Raw genomic sequence first — 13,912 nt, forward strand, 5'->3', positions numbered from 1 at the left:
ATCATGTAACAACATCGGTGCATAAATATTTTCGCTCCAACATAGTACTGTAAACACGCGATAAGTGTAATCTAGTGTTTAGAGTAACTGGTTATTCTGATTGACCTTTGGTAAGCTAACTAGTAGTTACATTTTTAACACGCTTGCATTTTTCGTATGCATATACATATATGTAAGTATATGTGGCAAGAATCTGGAAATACTTAAAACTTTTTTTTTTTTTTTTTTTGTTATCGGGGGGAAATCTTCAAAGATACCCGACCTCAAAGAAGATCGGGTTATGTGGGATTTTTACCCACTAAAACCCCCTCGGTGGCCATCCTCGGCACATAATTGGGAGGCTCCGGGATCTCCTAAGAACGCACCGGTGCCTCCCTCGTACAGCGCATGTAGAGCTCGTCCCGGGAGAAAATATTCCCCCGACCTCATTTGCCTTGCTTTGGCTACGGCAAGCTGCTATCCTACCCGGGTCGTGTAAATTGGTATTAAACGGCGACAGCCCCAGACTGTCCGACACGACCCGATGTCCCTTCATCTGGGACTAAAGATCAGATGGAATTGGGCGATGATTGCCATCTGCACGCCTTGGTCGTCTCCGAGAAGGATCGGCTCTCTCTCGATCGCGCTCGGCAGCCTCCTTTTTAGCCATTACGATCTCGCAGAAGGTGACCATCGCAATCCATGCTTCATCCTCTGCAAGCATTGCTGCTACTACTGCTGAGGGAAAAAGGTCGCTCCCTACGTGACTGACTAGGGCAACGCGCTCTGGGTTCCAAGCAGAACACTCCGCAAGGGTATGCTGTGCTGTCCTGATTCTCCCCACAATGGTGACATCGCGGTGTTGCCTCGCGACCGATCCGACACAAGTACTCCCCAAAACAACCATGCCCAGTGAGTACCTGTGTCAGTCTAAAGGTGACATTGGAAATACTTAAAACTATTAAGCAAAGAAAGTTAGAGTATTGTGGTCATATTATGAGAAACAATAAATACGAACTCCTTCTCATTATTCAGGGGAAAATAGCCGGCAAAAGACCACCTGGCCGAAGAAGAACATCGTGGCTAAAAAATTTACGCCAATGGTTAGGGAAAAGTACCCGATCTTTGTTCGGTGCAGCTGCGTCTAAACACCAGCCTTAATGGTTGCCAACCTCCGATAAATAAATAAATAAATAAATAAATAAATAAATAAATATACTACGACAATACACACATCGCCATCTAGCCCCAAAGTAAGCGTAGCTTGTGTTATGGGTACTGAGATAGCTGATAATTTTTTTTTTTTTTTTATGAATATAATACACATAAATACTTATAATATACAGATAAACACCCAGACACTGAAAAACATTCATGTTCACACAAACACTCCAGTTGTGGGAATCGAACCCACGGCCTTGGACTCAGAAAGCAGGGTCGCTGCCCACTGCGCCACTCGGCCGTCTAGGATAGGAGTCAGCACTGGAAAAAGAAGAAGATATACTCGTATATGTATAAATATTTATGTCAAGATTTCTTCGTGGTCCCCCTCCAAAGGTGTGAAGTCGATCAATCCTCCATAGGTCAGCCTTGACTATGGCCTAAACCCCTCCTGCAATTTATTAAGCCCCTGCATTGGACTGGTAATGGGTTAATGATGGTGAGATCTTTGAGGGGCATAACTAACTAGTAAATGATGAGAAACTATGACGTTATTAAATATGTAAAGTGTAGAAAAATATATAATAACAAGCAACACCGAAGGCAAAAGCCCCAGTTAAGAGATTCCAACTCATGCAGATTCTAAATACCGTATAGCCAAAATGGCCTCGAACAGAAGCCGATGGAGACAATTCCCCCGTTCGAAACTTATATGACCACGAACTTTTTTTTATTTCACTAGCTAGCTCTTGTCTGTTATCTCACCTGGTCACGAAGTGTAACAGTAGCGGGCTAACCTCATAAGCAATATGACATTTGTATTAACCCATACATCTTTTTTTTTTGGCGTGGCTTTACTTCCGTTCCTCGGGTAGGACGGATGCTATGTGGGTCTACTTCGGAGTATACCAGAACCAAAAACCACAAAGCAATGTTGCTTTGCTAGTTGCCCGGGGAACCCGTTTACACTTCCTGGACGTCTACCAGAACTAAACCCCCTAATCGGTTACTACAAAATCTTCAGTAAATTAGGCTAGACCATAGAGAGAAATACATAATTATTGCTGAATTAATAAGTAATTCTCATCTAATATGTCTGTCTGAGAGCTATTCCGAAATTGCTTCTCGCAAACGCATCAGCTCGTAAATTTTATATTTGTAATAGAATTTTGGACTCACGCCAGACTTGAGATTTCTTTTAGTTTACTAATTATTATTAAACTGTTTTCTTATTACTTATACGCGTAGCTAATGATTTACTCGTTCGCGTTAATTTTGATGAGATTATTTGAAATATTTTTATATGAAATTGCTCCTACCGGAGTAAATTACAGATTATCAAGGTACAGGCTACATCGTCAACATAATCACCAGCAGCCTACTAACTGAGCCCACAGTTGGGCACTGGCCTCCTCTCTTACAGAAGTTTAAGAACTAGAACCACATGTTAGAGATATTAACCGTTACCCACAACTTGAAGTAATTCTCGAGGACACCGCCAATTTTGTAACTCCGGTATTCAGAACTCTTAACATTGACAGCCGGTTGGCAGAGTAGGCAGCACCCTGCTTTCTGTGCCCGAGGCTGTGGGTTCAAATTCCACAGTTAGACAGTGTTTGTCTGATCAATGTTTTCTAGTGTCTATAGGTGTTTATCTGTATATATTAAGTATTTATATTATTCAGCTAAAATAATTGGGACTAGATAGCGATGTTTGTTGTCATAATATATATTTATTTATGTTAAAGATAATAAAATCAATATCTAACAAGTCATGCCTGAACCCAAGATCCCGTGATCCATGCCGACCATTACACCAACGAGGTAATTGTACAGACAGACAACACCTATATGGAATCGTAAAATTGCCTGTAAAGATAACTTTAAAACAAAAGCCAAGCGAGAAACTGACCACAGCTGCAGTCGCAGTGGTTTCGCATGGCGTAATCGTAAAAAGCACCATAAAAGTAACTGGGGACTCCATTACTGAGCAGTCAAAGTATCACCATTTACTGTTTAGTACTTCGATGTTATATCTTATTTATGGACGCTAAATAGAGAGATGCATTTACACTTTACCTATTTCTATAAATAACTTTTATCACCAGATTACGGTGAAGCGGAGAAAGGTTGAAACAAAAAAGCACTGCTTTTTGGCAAAGTGGGCTTACTTTTCGCATTTACGTGCGTTTTCAGACCTGGTCGAACAACAACAAACCTAACACGTGAGAAAACAAAACAGAGTATCTTAACGACTTTCTTTACACCCTAATCGCGTAACACACTGTTTCCATCAAACTTTAATACCAAACAGTTGATATGTTGCTTGTAATATAAAGTGGGCATCTGAAATTCATATCATCCTGATCAACATAGATCATACATTTGATATACAACGGACATGCGACAGGTACTAATAATAGGCCATGCTTTAGACGCAGACTAAAGAAGACATAGACAAAATTTTACCACTATCGCTAATGGAGGAAGTTATTATATTTTGTAGGGAGTTCCAAAACACACGGTCCTGGGCCAGTTGTTTCCAGCGACTCGTTTGATGTCGTCTGTTTACCTCGCTGGAATGGCCCCCAACGCAGCGTTTACCGGTGTGGGGCCGCCATTCCAGCAACTTGGTGGCTGGTTGGAGGCCTATTGACACTTCAGCTTCACGACTCGTTGAGCAATCTCGGGAACTCTAGTTCTTTTATGGATCTACTCATTTCTGATTTGATCAATTAGAGATACTTGTAACATAACTTTCTCCATCGCCTGCTGAGTGATTCTGGGCCATCTTATGAGGCTCATAAGAAGCCACTAGTGTTAAATATCAATATTAGTTGTTTTTATTTTTTTTGCATCCAATCAGTTTACAGCGTAATATTTTTCAACTTCCAATTATTGCAGTGTGAAAAGTTTCCTGGAGCACTCATTCTAACTCCTGTTCTGGTCAACGAACCAACAAACACGGTTCAGCCCATCTTAAGAATATTCCAGACAACAAAAAGATAAAAATTGTTAAGATTTTGGTGATCATTATAATCAGCTTATAACACGGCAGTTATTTGTTACAGAGATATTAGTTTTAGTACACTAGGTGAATCGAAAGCGATAATCACATAACCTAGCCAAACACTCATACATCCAGTGTTTCATCCATCTTTTCCTAATTCAGTCGTATCAGTAGACTGGATTTGTAGTGACACATCATGATAGAGTAGTATCGAGAATATATTGTGAGAAAAAGCCAACAATTAGCTTAGAAATTTCATCGAAATCGTTGTATCGGGAATGCAACTTATAGATAAAACAAAACTCTGTGTCGATTTTATTAAGATAATAATATAGAGTAGCTTCTTCCGAATTGTATACTTATTTACTGCTTATTCTGATTCATCAGTTTAATCTGAGCCCACTATTGTCATAGTTTTGTGATGCTAATGTACTTTCGTTGTTTTTTCAACCTCGTGCTTAAAATTGCATAGTCTTAGCATTCTTAGACGTAAAGTTTACACAGTAAAAATATCTTATGCGTCTTCGTAACTATTTCCCTTTTTTTATTTTTTATTGCCTTATAAAGAACTACATTCATATAATTCAAAACTTATTTACTTTGGTCATAAGATTTAAAAATTATATCATATATAACCAATCAGTTGCCTGAAAGAAGGCACTTGCTCTTTACACTATAAAAGGTTATACCTTTTTTCTTTTTCTAATTGTAATAAAGATATTTATTAATATTTTGATAAAAATAGGATATTATTATTATTAGATATTTTGAGTTTTGTCTTAGTCACTTATCTTGTATCTTTTGGGTCTATCCCCTTATTGGTTTATAATTTACCTTTCTTTGTATTAACAACTCCAGTCAGGTAACCAACTTTCCACAGCATAAACTAGCTAGCTTAGAAGCAAAGCGGAAATCGATGTGGCCGACCTAGGCAATCCTGAAAAGGATTACACATTTACATGTTATTAGCATTTACATTAACTGTTTGTTCATGTTGTACTCAAACAACGAGTGTCATTTGCAATTACGTTTTATCACAAGGAATAAATACGAACTGAATAGCCTTCTCACACGGTGGCATTTGGTTCTAATACTGCATACCCACCTACCTTTTTCCAAAATTTGTTAGATATTTGTAGCTTGGCTTTGTTAAATTTAATCTTCTCGAGCTACCGTCCTTATATAGTTTGTGTATCATCTTCAAAATTTCAAGGACCAACGATCTTAGGCTTTTCTCGTTTACCTCTCGTGGTAATTCTTGAGCTAAGAAAATACTTCCTTTGCCAGATTTATTCTCAGAGTTTAGTTTAACAGACCACTTTGCATCCTCTTCTTCATTTGTTATGGCTTTGACCTTTTTATTTATTAAGTGTTTAGATAATACATCATAAAGGTTAGATATATCAATACGGGAAGCACATATTTTTTATATTTATTGTAATTAAAGCATTTCGTGTTTTATCTCTTTTAAATAAAGTTTATATTTGCTCAAACAAATGCAACAGGTGATACTCAATTTTAATTTTATTAACTATACGACTTAAAAAGTCCACTGTGGTTCGTAAACTAGAGATAATAATTATTGTAATTAGAACTAGTACAAAAATTTTGTAAAAATTACTTTATATTAAACAACAAGCAGAATTTTGTCGAGACAGAATTCCAATTAAATATAAGAATGTGTTTCATAAATTAAACAAGTTTTGTAAGTTCGATAGATACTTTTGTCCCCCTTTGTCTTAGTCATGTATGTGTGACAATAAAGACTTCCTTTCTATCTATATGTATTTCTAAACACGTGTACCTACCTACCAATTAGATTTTTTCTTACATCATTCAACGATTCAATCCATCGTCTCTAAATGCCTAAGTAACAACAAAAAACGGATAAGGCATATTTTAAAAGAGACAGATAAGTTGGCTTATTAACAATCTCTTACGATTTTGTAGTACTAAGTAAAATATTACTTAGAGATCTGATCCAAAACAGGACTGATAAAACAATAGTTCCAAGTCTGTAATTGTATCATGACATAAAACAAATTGCATTTTAAAGCCTTATAACTATGAAGTACTTCGTCAAACGCCTCTTTAAGTTCTAAACACTTAATACACTTCTTTACTACTTCCCCGGTATAATAAAAGTACCATCACACTATTGAGCGCTCTTCTATATTTTAAATAATATATATTTATGTTTTGAGATGAGGAATGGCTACGGCTAAAGCTTTTTTATGATGTCCAACCCATTAAAATGCATTAATGCAAACTTCCAATAGCAATTTTTTTTGCCTCTTTTATGTAGCGTGCACAATTTTATGATTTTTACGTAAATAAAAGCGTTTTGTCCATAAATATTAAGTCGTTATTTTACGTTTCATTAATAATAATCAATTTAAGGTGTTTGCATCACATCCCATGCTTTAATATGTTGTGCACACGTACAATATCCTAGACAGCACTTCCGCGGTCCTAAATGTCTTTTACTGCTACACTATTTAGCGCACCCTCCTATCAAAGCCCTCCCCCCAATAATTATGGCGACGTATTTAAATACAACGCAATTGACATGCATAACTCTGCGTGCGCGCCGGCCACATTATTCATATGACACCTCGGTACATACCGGTATGACAAACGCATTCAATGTGCTGTTATGATTTATAGTGTTTAATGGTTATTCGTCGACCGCAAATTGAGAGGTACGAGTTTGAGTTCTCGCGTAGTATCTTTATATATGGTAATCTATATATCTTAAAGCAAAATTACATTCATCAACTGACTAATCGCAAACTTTCGAGCCTTGAAGTTGAATGATTGTTTTTAATATATGATAAAATTTGGCATATCGGACGGAGAAGAAGAAACGAAGGGTACATTCAAATTTTAATTTTTTTTGAATTTGTGTTATTCATGTAGACCTTATCACAGGCACTTAACACTAATGTTAGGTGATGGTGATAACTGCATTCGTTAACTTAAAACTAACGCTAGAAAGCTTAGCTTGGTATAAACAAACTTAGTCAGGTATAATTTACTGGACACCTTATTTAGTTACACGGAAATACTCAAATTGTTCAGTAACGATGTCGCAAGAGGCTAACTATAGGAATGAAGTTAAAATAGCGCATGCATCTTTATACTGCGAGATACAAGTTCAAGGCAAAGCACTAGTAGGTAAATGTAGTCGTCACATGTTGTGAATTATAGCAATCAAATCTATACTTATCTATAGATTCTGTATGTTAAGATTCAGATGAACGCGATAATCATTGTAGGTTTCTAAAAATGCTTTATTCTGTGATTTATCCGAATTTACGTAGTCCGTAAAAATTTAGTAATTATGTAATTGTGGATTTACTGTGCATTATCGCGATTGAAACAACGCGTATCTATCTATCCATATCCGTAGTAAGGTGTGGTGATAAGTATTTGCCCTGCTTTGATAATATCACTATTTGATACTTCAGCTGCATATCAAATTTAACGATTTGCACCAATTAAACATATTTAACTATTAATATCTTACTTGTTTATTGATTAATTGAAAGTTCAGCATAAATCTTACCTCTGATTCATTTTATATTTCTTTATCATCATGATCATCATCTTTCGACCCATTGAAGTTTTAGTGCTAAGGTTACGATTATTATCATGTACCAGTGAAAATTAGGTGATCGATGTCCAGTAGGAACTTTAAGATCATGATATTTGGACCAAAAAATCCGGTATTGCTTTCCGATATTGCTTATCCGGTGGCATATAATTTGTTACCCATTTTGCACTTTGTTTATATTTTTATTGAACAAAGTAATCTTGCGAACTTTCATAAATCATTGCACAAAAATTCTCTAGTCAAAAGTTCTCCAATCTCAAACTCTAATAGTTTACAAATAAAGTTTGAAATTTAACCCAGGGAAGAATGCTTGAGCTATCGTACATTCAATCATGCATTCAATCTGAATTATCTCAAATAATTTTAGTGTAACATGATGCGTCGCTTCGGGGCTATAACTGTCTCGCTTAGCTTTATTGAAAACACATGAAACAGCATGAAGCGCATTTTTGTGTTGAACCTCGGCCACGTGCGCCGGCCGCAATAATAAGTAAATTTAAAGTCAGTAATAATCTTCAGTAGTGGCCCTTATCGACAGCATTTCGATATGCTTCCTGGCGCCTATTTACACCTGGTTAGAATTTTAATTAAGAGCTGATAGCTAGGTAGTTAACAAAGAGAATAAGTGTCAAGAGAAGTTTGGATACTTTTTCATTATGTATTAGCTGGTGGCGGCTTGCGAATGTCTTTAATAAAGGTACAAAGAACATTTACAATGAATTTTTTGCCGACATCTAAACAAATTGTACGGTGCGTTTATCTTAATATAGTACTTACAGATTTGCCTGGTTGTCTCACTTGTCACGTATTGTCTTATTGCTTTATTGTTTCATGTTATAAAATAGATGTTCGTAAGTTCAATTTAAATTCGAACTACTCTATTCTCCCGTCCCAAATAAATACGGCTTGTAAACTTCATGCAAGATACATCGCCTAGCTCTGATGCTGTTGTGAAGTCATTCCCTTTATTTTTAGCTAAGTGGTGGTACACTTGACTTAGTATTTGCTTAAATTGTTTCAAAGCCAATACGTTATTTCGTATCGCAGAGGGTTTTCTTAGCTCTTGGCTCGGGGCCAGATGCTGACGAGCGCTTGACAACCCACTTGACCTGGAATACGCACGGCACAATGCCGTTTGTGGCGAATTACGTGAATTTTACATTTTTATGCTGCACACTTGGGATTTGTTGTAGTCTAATTAGCTTAAATTTAACTTACCTTTTAAAAAATCCCTAATAACCGGTATTTACTAAGTACTTGATGGTTTTGCAGTGCCCCGGAAGACCGAATATAGTTTTCTAACATTTAACATGGTATGATCAAAAATTTACGGTCATTTTAAGCAAAACGCCTTACTTATACGTAGGAGCTTTAAGTTATAATTATAAATTTATTGAGTCTTCAAAGAATCCGGTATTATAAGAGCATTTCTGAATTGATTATTTAAACAAAGGGATACGAATATAAAGCAAGCTCTTCAATTTTATAAGGTAGATAATAAAATATCTGTACTAATATTAAACATAATTGCAAAAGTTTGGATGGTTGTTTGCTCAATCACACTAGAACAGCTGAACGGATTTAGACAAAATTTAGCACAGAGACAGATAGAAAATAGAAAATAGCACAACAACAACAACAGTCTGGGATAGAAAATAGCACAACTTTTATCCCTGAAAAATGCCGTCCATTTTCATTTTCCCATTTTCCCGTGGGATAGATTGGTTTTTGTTGTCCAGAGAGCAAGAGATCGATATTTGCATAGTGGTAGTTCAGGGGTCAGAGAATTAAATTTCTACGCGGGCATCAACTAGTAAAATATATTATGTGTTACATTACATTAATTAATATGATCTTTTCTTTCCTTTCAGATTACATTCAAGGCGAAATCAAACGGAAAACCTCAACCTAATTAGCATTTTAAGTTCAACCTGACAAAAGTTATCTGTGATCTCATTTAGTTAGTTTTAGTTATCAAAACAATCGCCTAACACATAGTTTAAGTGTACAAGAATATAGACACAATTAAAAAATAAATAGCAAATGTTGGTATCCATCCGGCGCGAAGGACCATATTGAGTTGAGAAAGTAAAATGCTTGCTGAAATTTAGTACTTGGTCATGGATGACAGATAATATGTGTTGTTGAAGGATGGGATAATGGAAGTTGGGGCGTTGGGGTCTTGAAAATGCCGCATGCGCACTCGAGTTCTGCGGCGAGCTCGGGCGGCGACGACCTGGGCTCCACTGACGAGGTCAAGGTATTCAAGGACGAAGGAGACGGGGAAGACGAGAAGAGAAGTTCGGAGAACCTGTTAGAAGAGAAGTCAAGTCTTATCGATTGGACTGAGAGTGAGGTAAGGAAACACATATAATTTATATTATTGTGCTTTTTGTAAAAGAATTCTTCCTTTGTATCACAGGTTTTTTTGTTAGAGGTGGTAAGTGGCTGGCATAATTTAAAAATACCGTTTACTATTGATCTTTTTAATAAAGTAATTTTTGAGCCATATTGAAAAAGCTTAAGATTCATAATTTTATCCGGACATGCTTAGAGCAAACATTTGTTCGAACCTGCATGCAGCATGACCTAAGTGACCTTAATGACCTTGATTACAAGCTTTTAATCACCCCGATCTTCTGAAAGATAACAAAGTCAAATAAAAACATTATATTACGCTCTAATTTTAACCATTTGTCACGGATTAACTAGACTGTCAAGTCAAGTTCAAAGTCAAGTTCTGTTCGATTTAAATGCAACACTAAATTAAATAGAGTACAACTGCAAAGTTCCAATAAATTGACTTTTCATGTTGAAAGAAATAAGCAAGTGCCAAAAAAGTTGTCACATGCGTGATGAATCTGAAAATTGAAAAATTCTACGAAACTTAGTGGGAGTAACGTTTTTTAACAAAATAAAAGCTAATTCAATAGTTTGCATGAATAACTTATTGTCAAATTCAGTAATCTATGATTACCACGTATTATTTATATATTCAGTTATCTCGATTATAAATTACTTAGATTAATAACGGCTCCTTACTAATGCTTCGCCTTGATAAATGTGGTGTTATCTCACCGATTAATTACATTATATGTCTTTCTGACAGTGCCTAGTCATCAGCTTGAATTTACATTATGATACCCATTCGTATGGATCTAATAAATAAAACAAATAAATTCTTATCTTCATCGTAATATATGCCTCTCGTTTACAGAAGGTCAGCAGTCGTAAAAACGTCTCCTTGTCTATGAATATGCGGATCAATTCTACGATTATCTTGCTGCTAGTCAACTCTTTATGTTAAGTAGCAATGGCTGAGGACCTCCAACGTCATTATAATCATTATTAAAATTTTTATCACGCTATACATATCGTGTTCAAATCTATGACTTCGGTAACTCTTCTTCGCGGTTGGGTTGTGACCGACTGGTTTTTGCCGTCAATTGGATATCACCTTTGCTCTCTCTGATTCTGGTTCCTTCCATCACGTTTTCACTACGTTACCTCAGAAGTGATAGTGAGTACCTATCTTACAGCGTCTCTTCTTATCAGTTCCCTTGACTATGACTTTAAAGATTAGAGGAATATCTTTAAGCCGATTTTCTTAGCCTATTAATAATACCTTGAAACGCACAGTTGATGACTCAAGTGCTAAATTTGCGTTATAGGTGGTCTAACTAACCATAAACTATGTCCTCACAGGACAATTTAATGGCTTACAACATGTTTTAACTTTCACAAATACCATTTTGAAAATAACAAAGAACTATTTCACGCGGCGCTTCAACTATTGAATTGTATATAAAATTATTTCGTATGCACACAAATTTCGCTCATATGTCTTTTAAAATAGGAGCTGTAATATCATGTGTTGGAATTGCGTGAGATTTGTATTGTGGTTCGTCGGGTTGTACTGATCAGCAGGTGCCAATTTCAGGTAGATCTCTATTGACATATTCTTTGCATTAAAACACAATTGTATTAAATCTGGTCACAATATATTGAAATGCAGTCAGCCCATCCTGCCTCTACTCGATTTTAAGTGAAATGTTTCATAGCAAAAACTCCTTTAACGTCCACACAATAAGAGTTATTAAAATTATTTGGAGTATTTTGTGTACGCTTGCTTTAAAAATGGATATTTTTTGAATATTGTCTGTTTTCATCGAAACGTTAAAATTTTTTGGCTTATTCACGTCTGCCTCTTCCTTTGCGCTAATATTTGAACAAGTTTTTTCATAATAACCTTCACACGGATCAATTAGTTATGTTAACTGCACATCTTGTTCCCGTTGATGACCATTTTACGTCGAGAATTTTGATAAAACACTGTTTACGACTGCATCGAATTTTTATACGCTCCAAGTGTCGGCCGTTTTAATATTCATAAGGAGAAGCGGTTAGTGACCTCGTTACGTACAATTCTATGCGTAGATTAACATCGAAACTGTTAGTTTTGATGATTAAACCACTCAATTAGTAGTAAAGCGGCCACAAATAATAGAGATAACATCGCGTAACCCGTGGACTGACCGCCGAAAATTGCAAATTGCCCGTAAAAACAAACAAATCAACCACAATAACCGAAACTAATATCACCCAAAATACTTATTGTTAACAAAAAAAACTACTTTTAAAAAAAAGTCGAAGGTTCGTTTCCGAAAATTTATGTAAAATATTGTATTCCAACCGACATAAATTAAGTAGTCGATTGTATTATTTCCGAAAACTCTATTATTCGCTAGGAGGGGGCGCGTACACAATGCATGTCTACCTGCATTCAGGTATTTCTTATAATAAACACGGACTCCCACTGCTTTGTCGACGAATTTACCTGTCGACCCCGAGAGGCGAGGGAGTGCAAACATTCCGTGGACACTTACAAACGAAATGTATGAATGTTCTGTCCCTATTACCCTAATTCAGATTTTAAGTTCAAAGACCGAGATAGAGCATCCCAAGTGACCTGTAAGCCTTAGTACAAAATTTACTCGCCCACAATCCAGGACTCGTTTTCGAGTATGGAAATAATTGAACATTGGAGTATATAGGTTTTATTTGCGTTGTGTTAAAGCACAAATTTGCCTACAATTATTTAGCTCTATTGACAGAACGCTTGTAAAAAAAAAAAATCAGAAGTACACAATTTGCGACACTAAAAGTAGTACTATGAGGTACATTTTACAATGACGATATAGGTTTAAAACTCGAAGCCGATTCCTCGATTGCGAGGGAGCAAATCTTGTACTAGGATTACTGTTGAAGAAATCCAAAAGCATGACAGTCACGGAACGAATAAATATTGGATTATACTTAGGTGCAATTCTGCTTTGTATGTCATAATAGCATCGATTATCGTACGTGATGCCATTACAATGCGTTTTGTACGTACAATTTTCTTTTGAGATTCGATTTCTTTTAGATTACGATTTTCGACGGCTCGTGAATTGTATTCGGATCGTGTCGGCGTTTTTACGCCTGCTCGATTTTGGGAACTGTTTTCATAACAACGGGTCTGATTTTATTATGCTGTTTGTTTGTGCAAACAAGAGTGCTTATGTCCCGCCATATTGCTTGATATAAGCTTTTAATTTTTAAATACTGGCTTTTATTATTGCCGTTGTATATCGAGTGGGTTTGAGTATTCAGTATCCAAATGGCGAAACGATGCCTAAATTATGTCTCAGTTCAGTCTGAATGCCTAGTGTGAGATTTTCTTACTATTCGATCCCGTGAAAATTAACTACGATTTGTATTGAATCGAAACGGCACCATCTAGTCACAATACTAGGAAACAGTATAATACCTACTGCATTAAAGAATGGTAGCAAGGGAATTAGACCATTGACCAACAACGCAGATATTGCAAAGGGTTGGTGGGCTTTAACGATTATTATTCTATGTCATCATTACCTGGACCAATGGGTTAACATGCTCTACGAGACACCATAAATTTCCCAACTATGTAGTCCGGGCTGTTACTGGAAGTTTCTATAGAGCAAACTCAACATCTAACGATATGATTATATGTGTGACCGGCGCCATTAAAGAAAACATCTATAAAACTTTCGCACACAAGTAAATTGCGCGAATGACGCACGACATCATCACATTGTACAAACCAATTCTTTAATGGCACAGCT

At 36.2% G+C, this 13,912-nt stretch overlaps 1 protein-coding gene across 5 annotated transcripts in view; it reads left to right on the top strand.

Moving 5' to 3' along the window:
• Positions 1–13,912, top strand: part of LOC120634662 (protein pangolin, isoforms A/H/I/S) — a 240,640-nt gene that overhangs the window by 32,960 nt on the left and 193,768 nt on the right. For all 5 annotated transcript variants that reach the window (XM_039905399.1, XM_039905398.1, XM_039905394.1 and 2 more), the window contains exon 2: positions 9,638–10,122. In XM_039905399.1, the coding sequence (XP_039761333.1) occupies positions 9,955–10,122 (168 nt within the window). In that variant the 5' untranslated portion in view covers positions 9,638–9,954. The remainder of the gene's footprint in view (positions 1–9,637; positions 10,123–13,912) is intronic.

The sequence above is a fragment of the Pararge aegeria genome, chromosome 24 (assembly GCF_905163445.1).
Source record: "Pararge aegeria chromosome 24, ilParAegt1.1, whole genome shotgun sequence".
NCBI lineage: Eukaryota > Metazoa > Arthropoda > Insecta > Lepidoptera > Nymphalidae > Pararge > Pararge aegeria.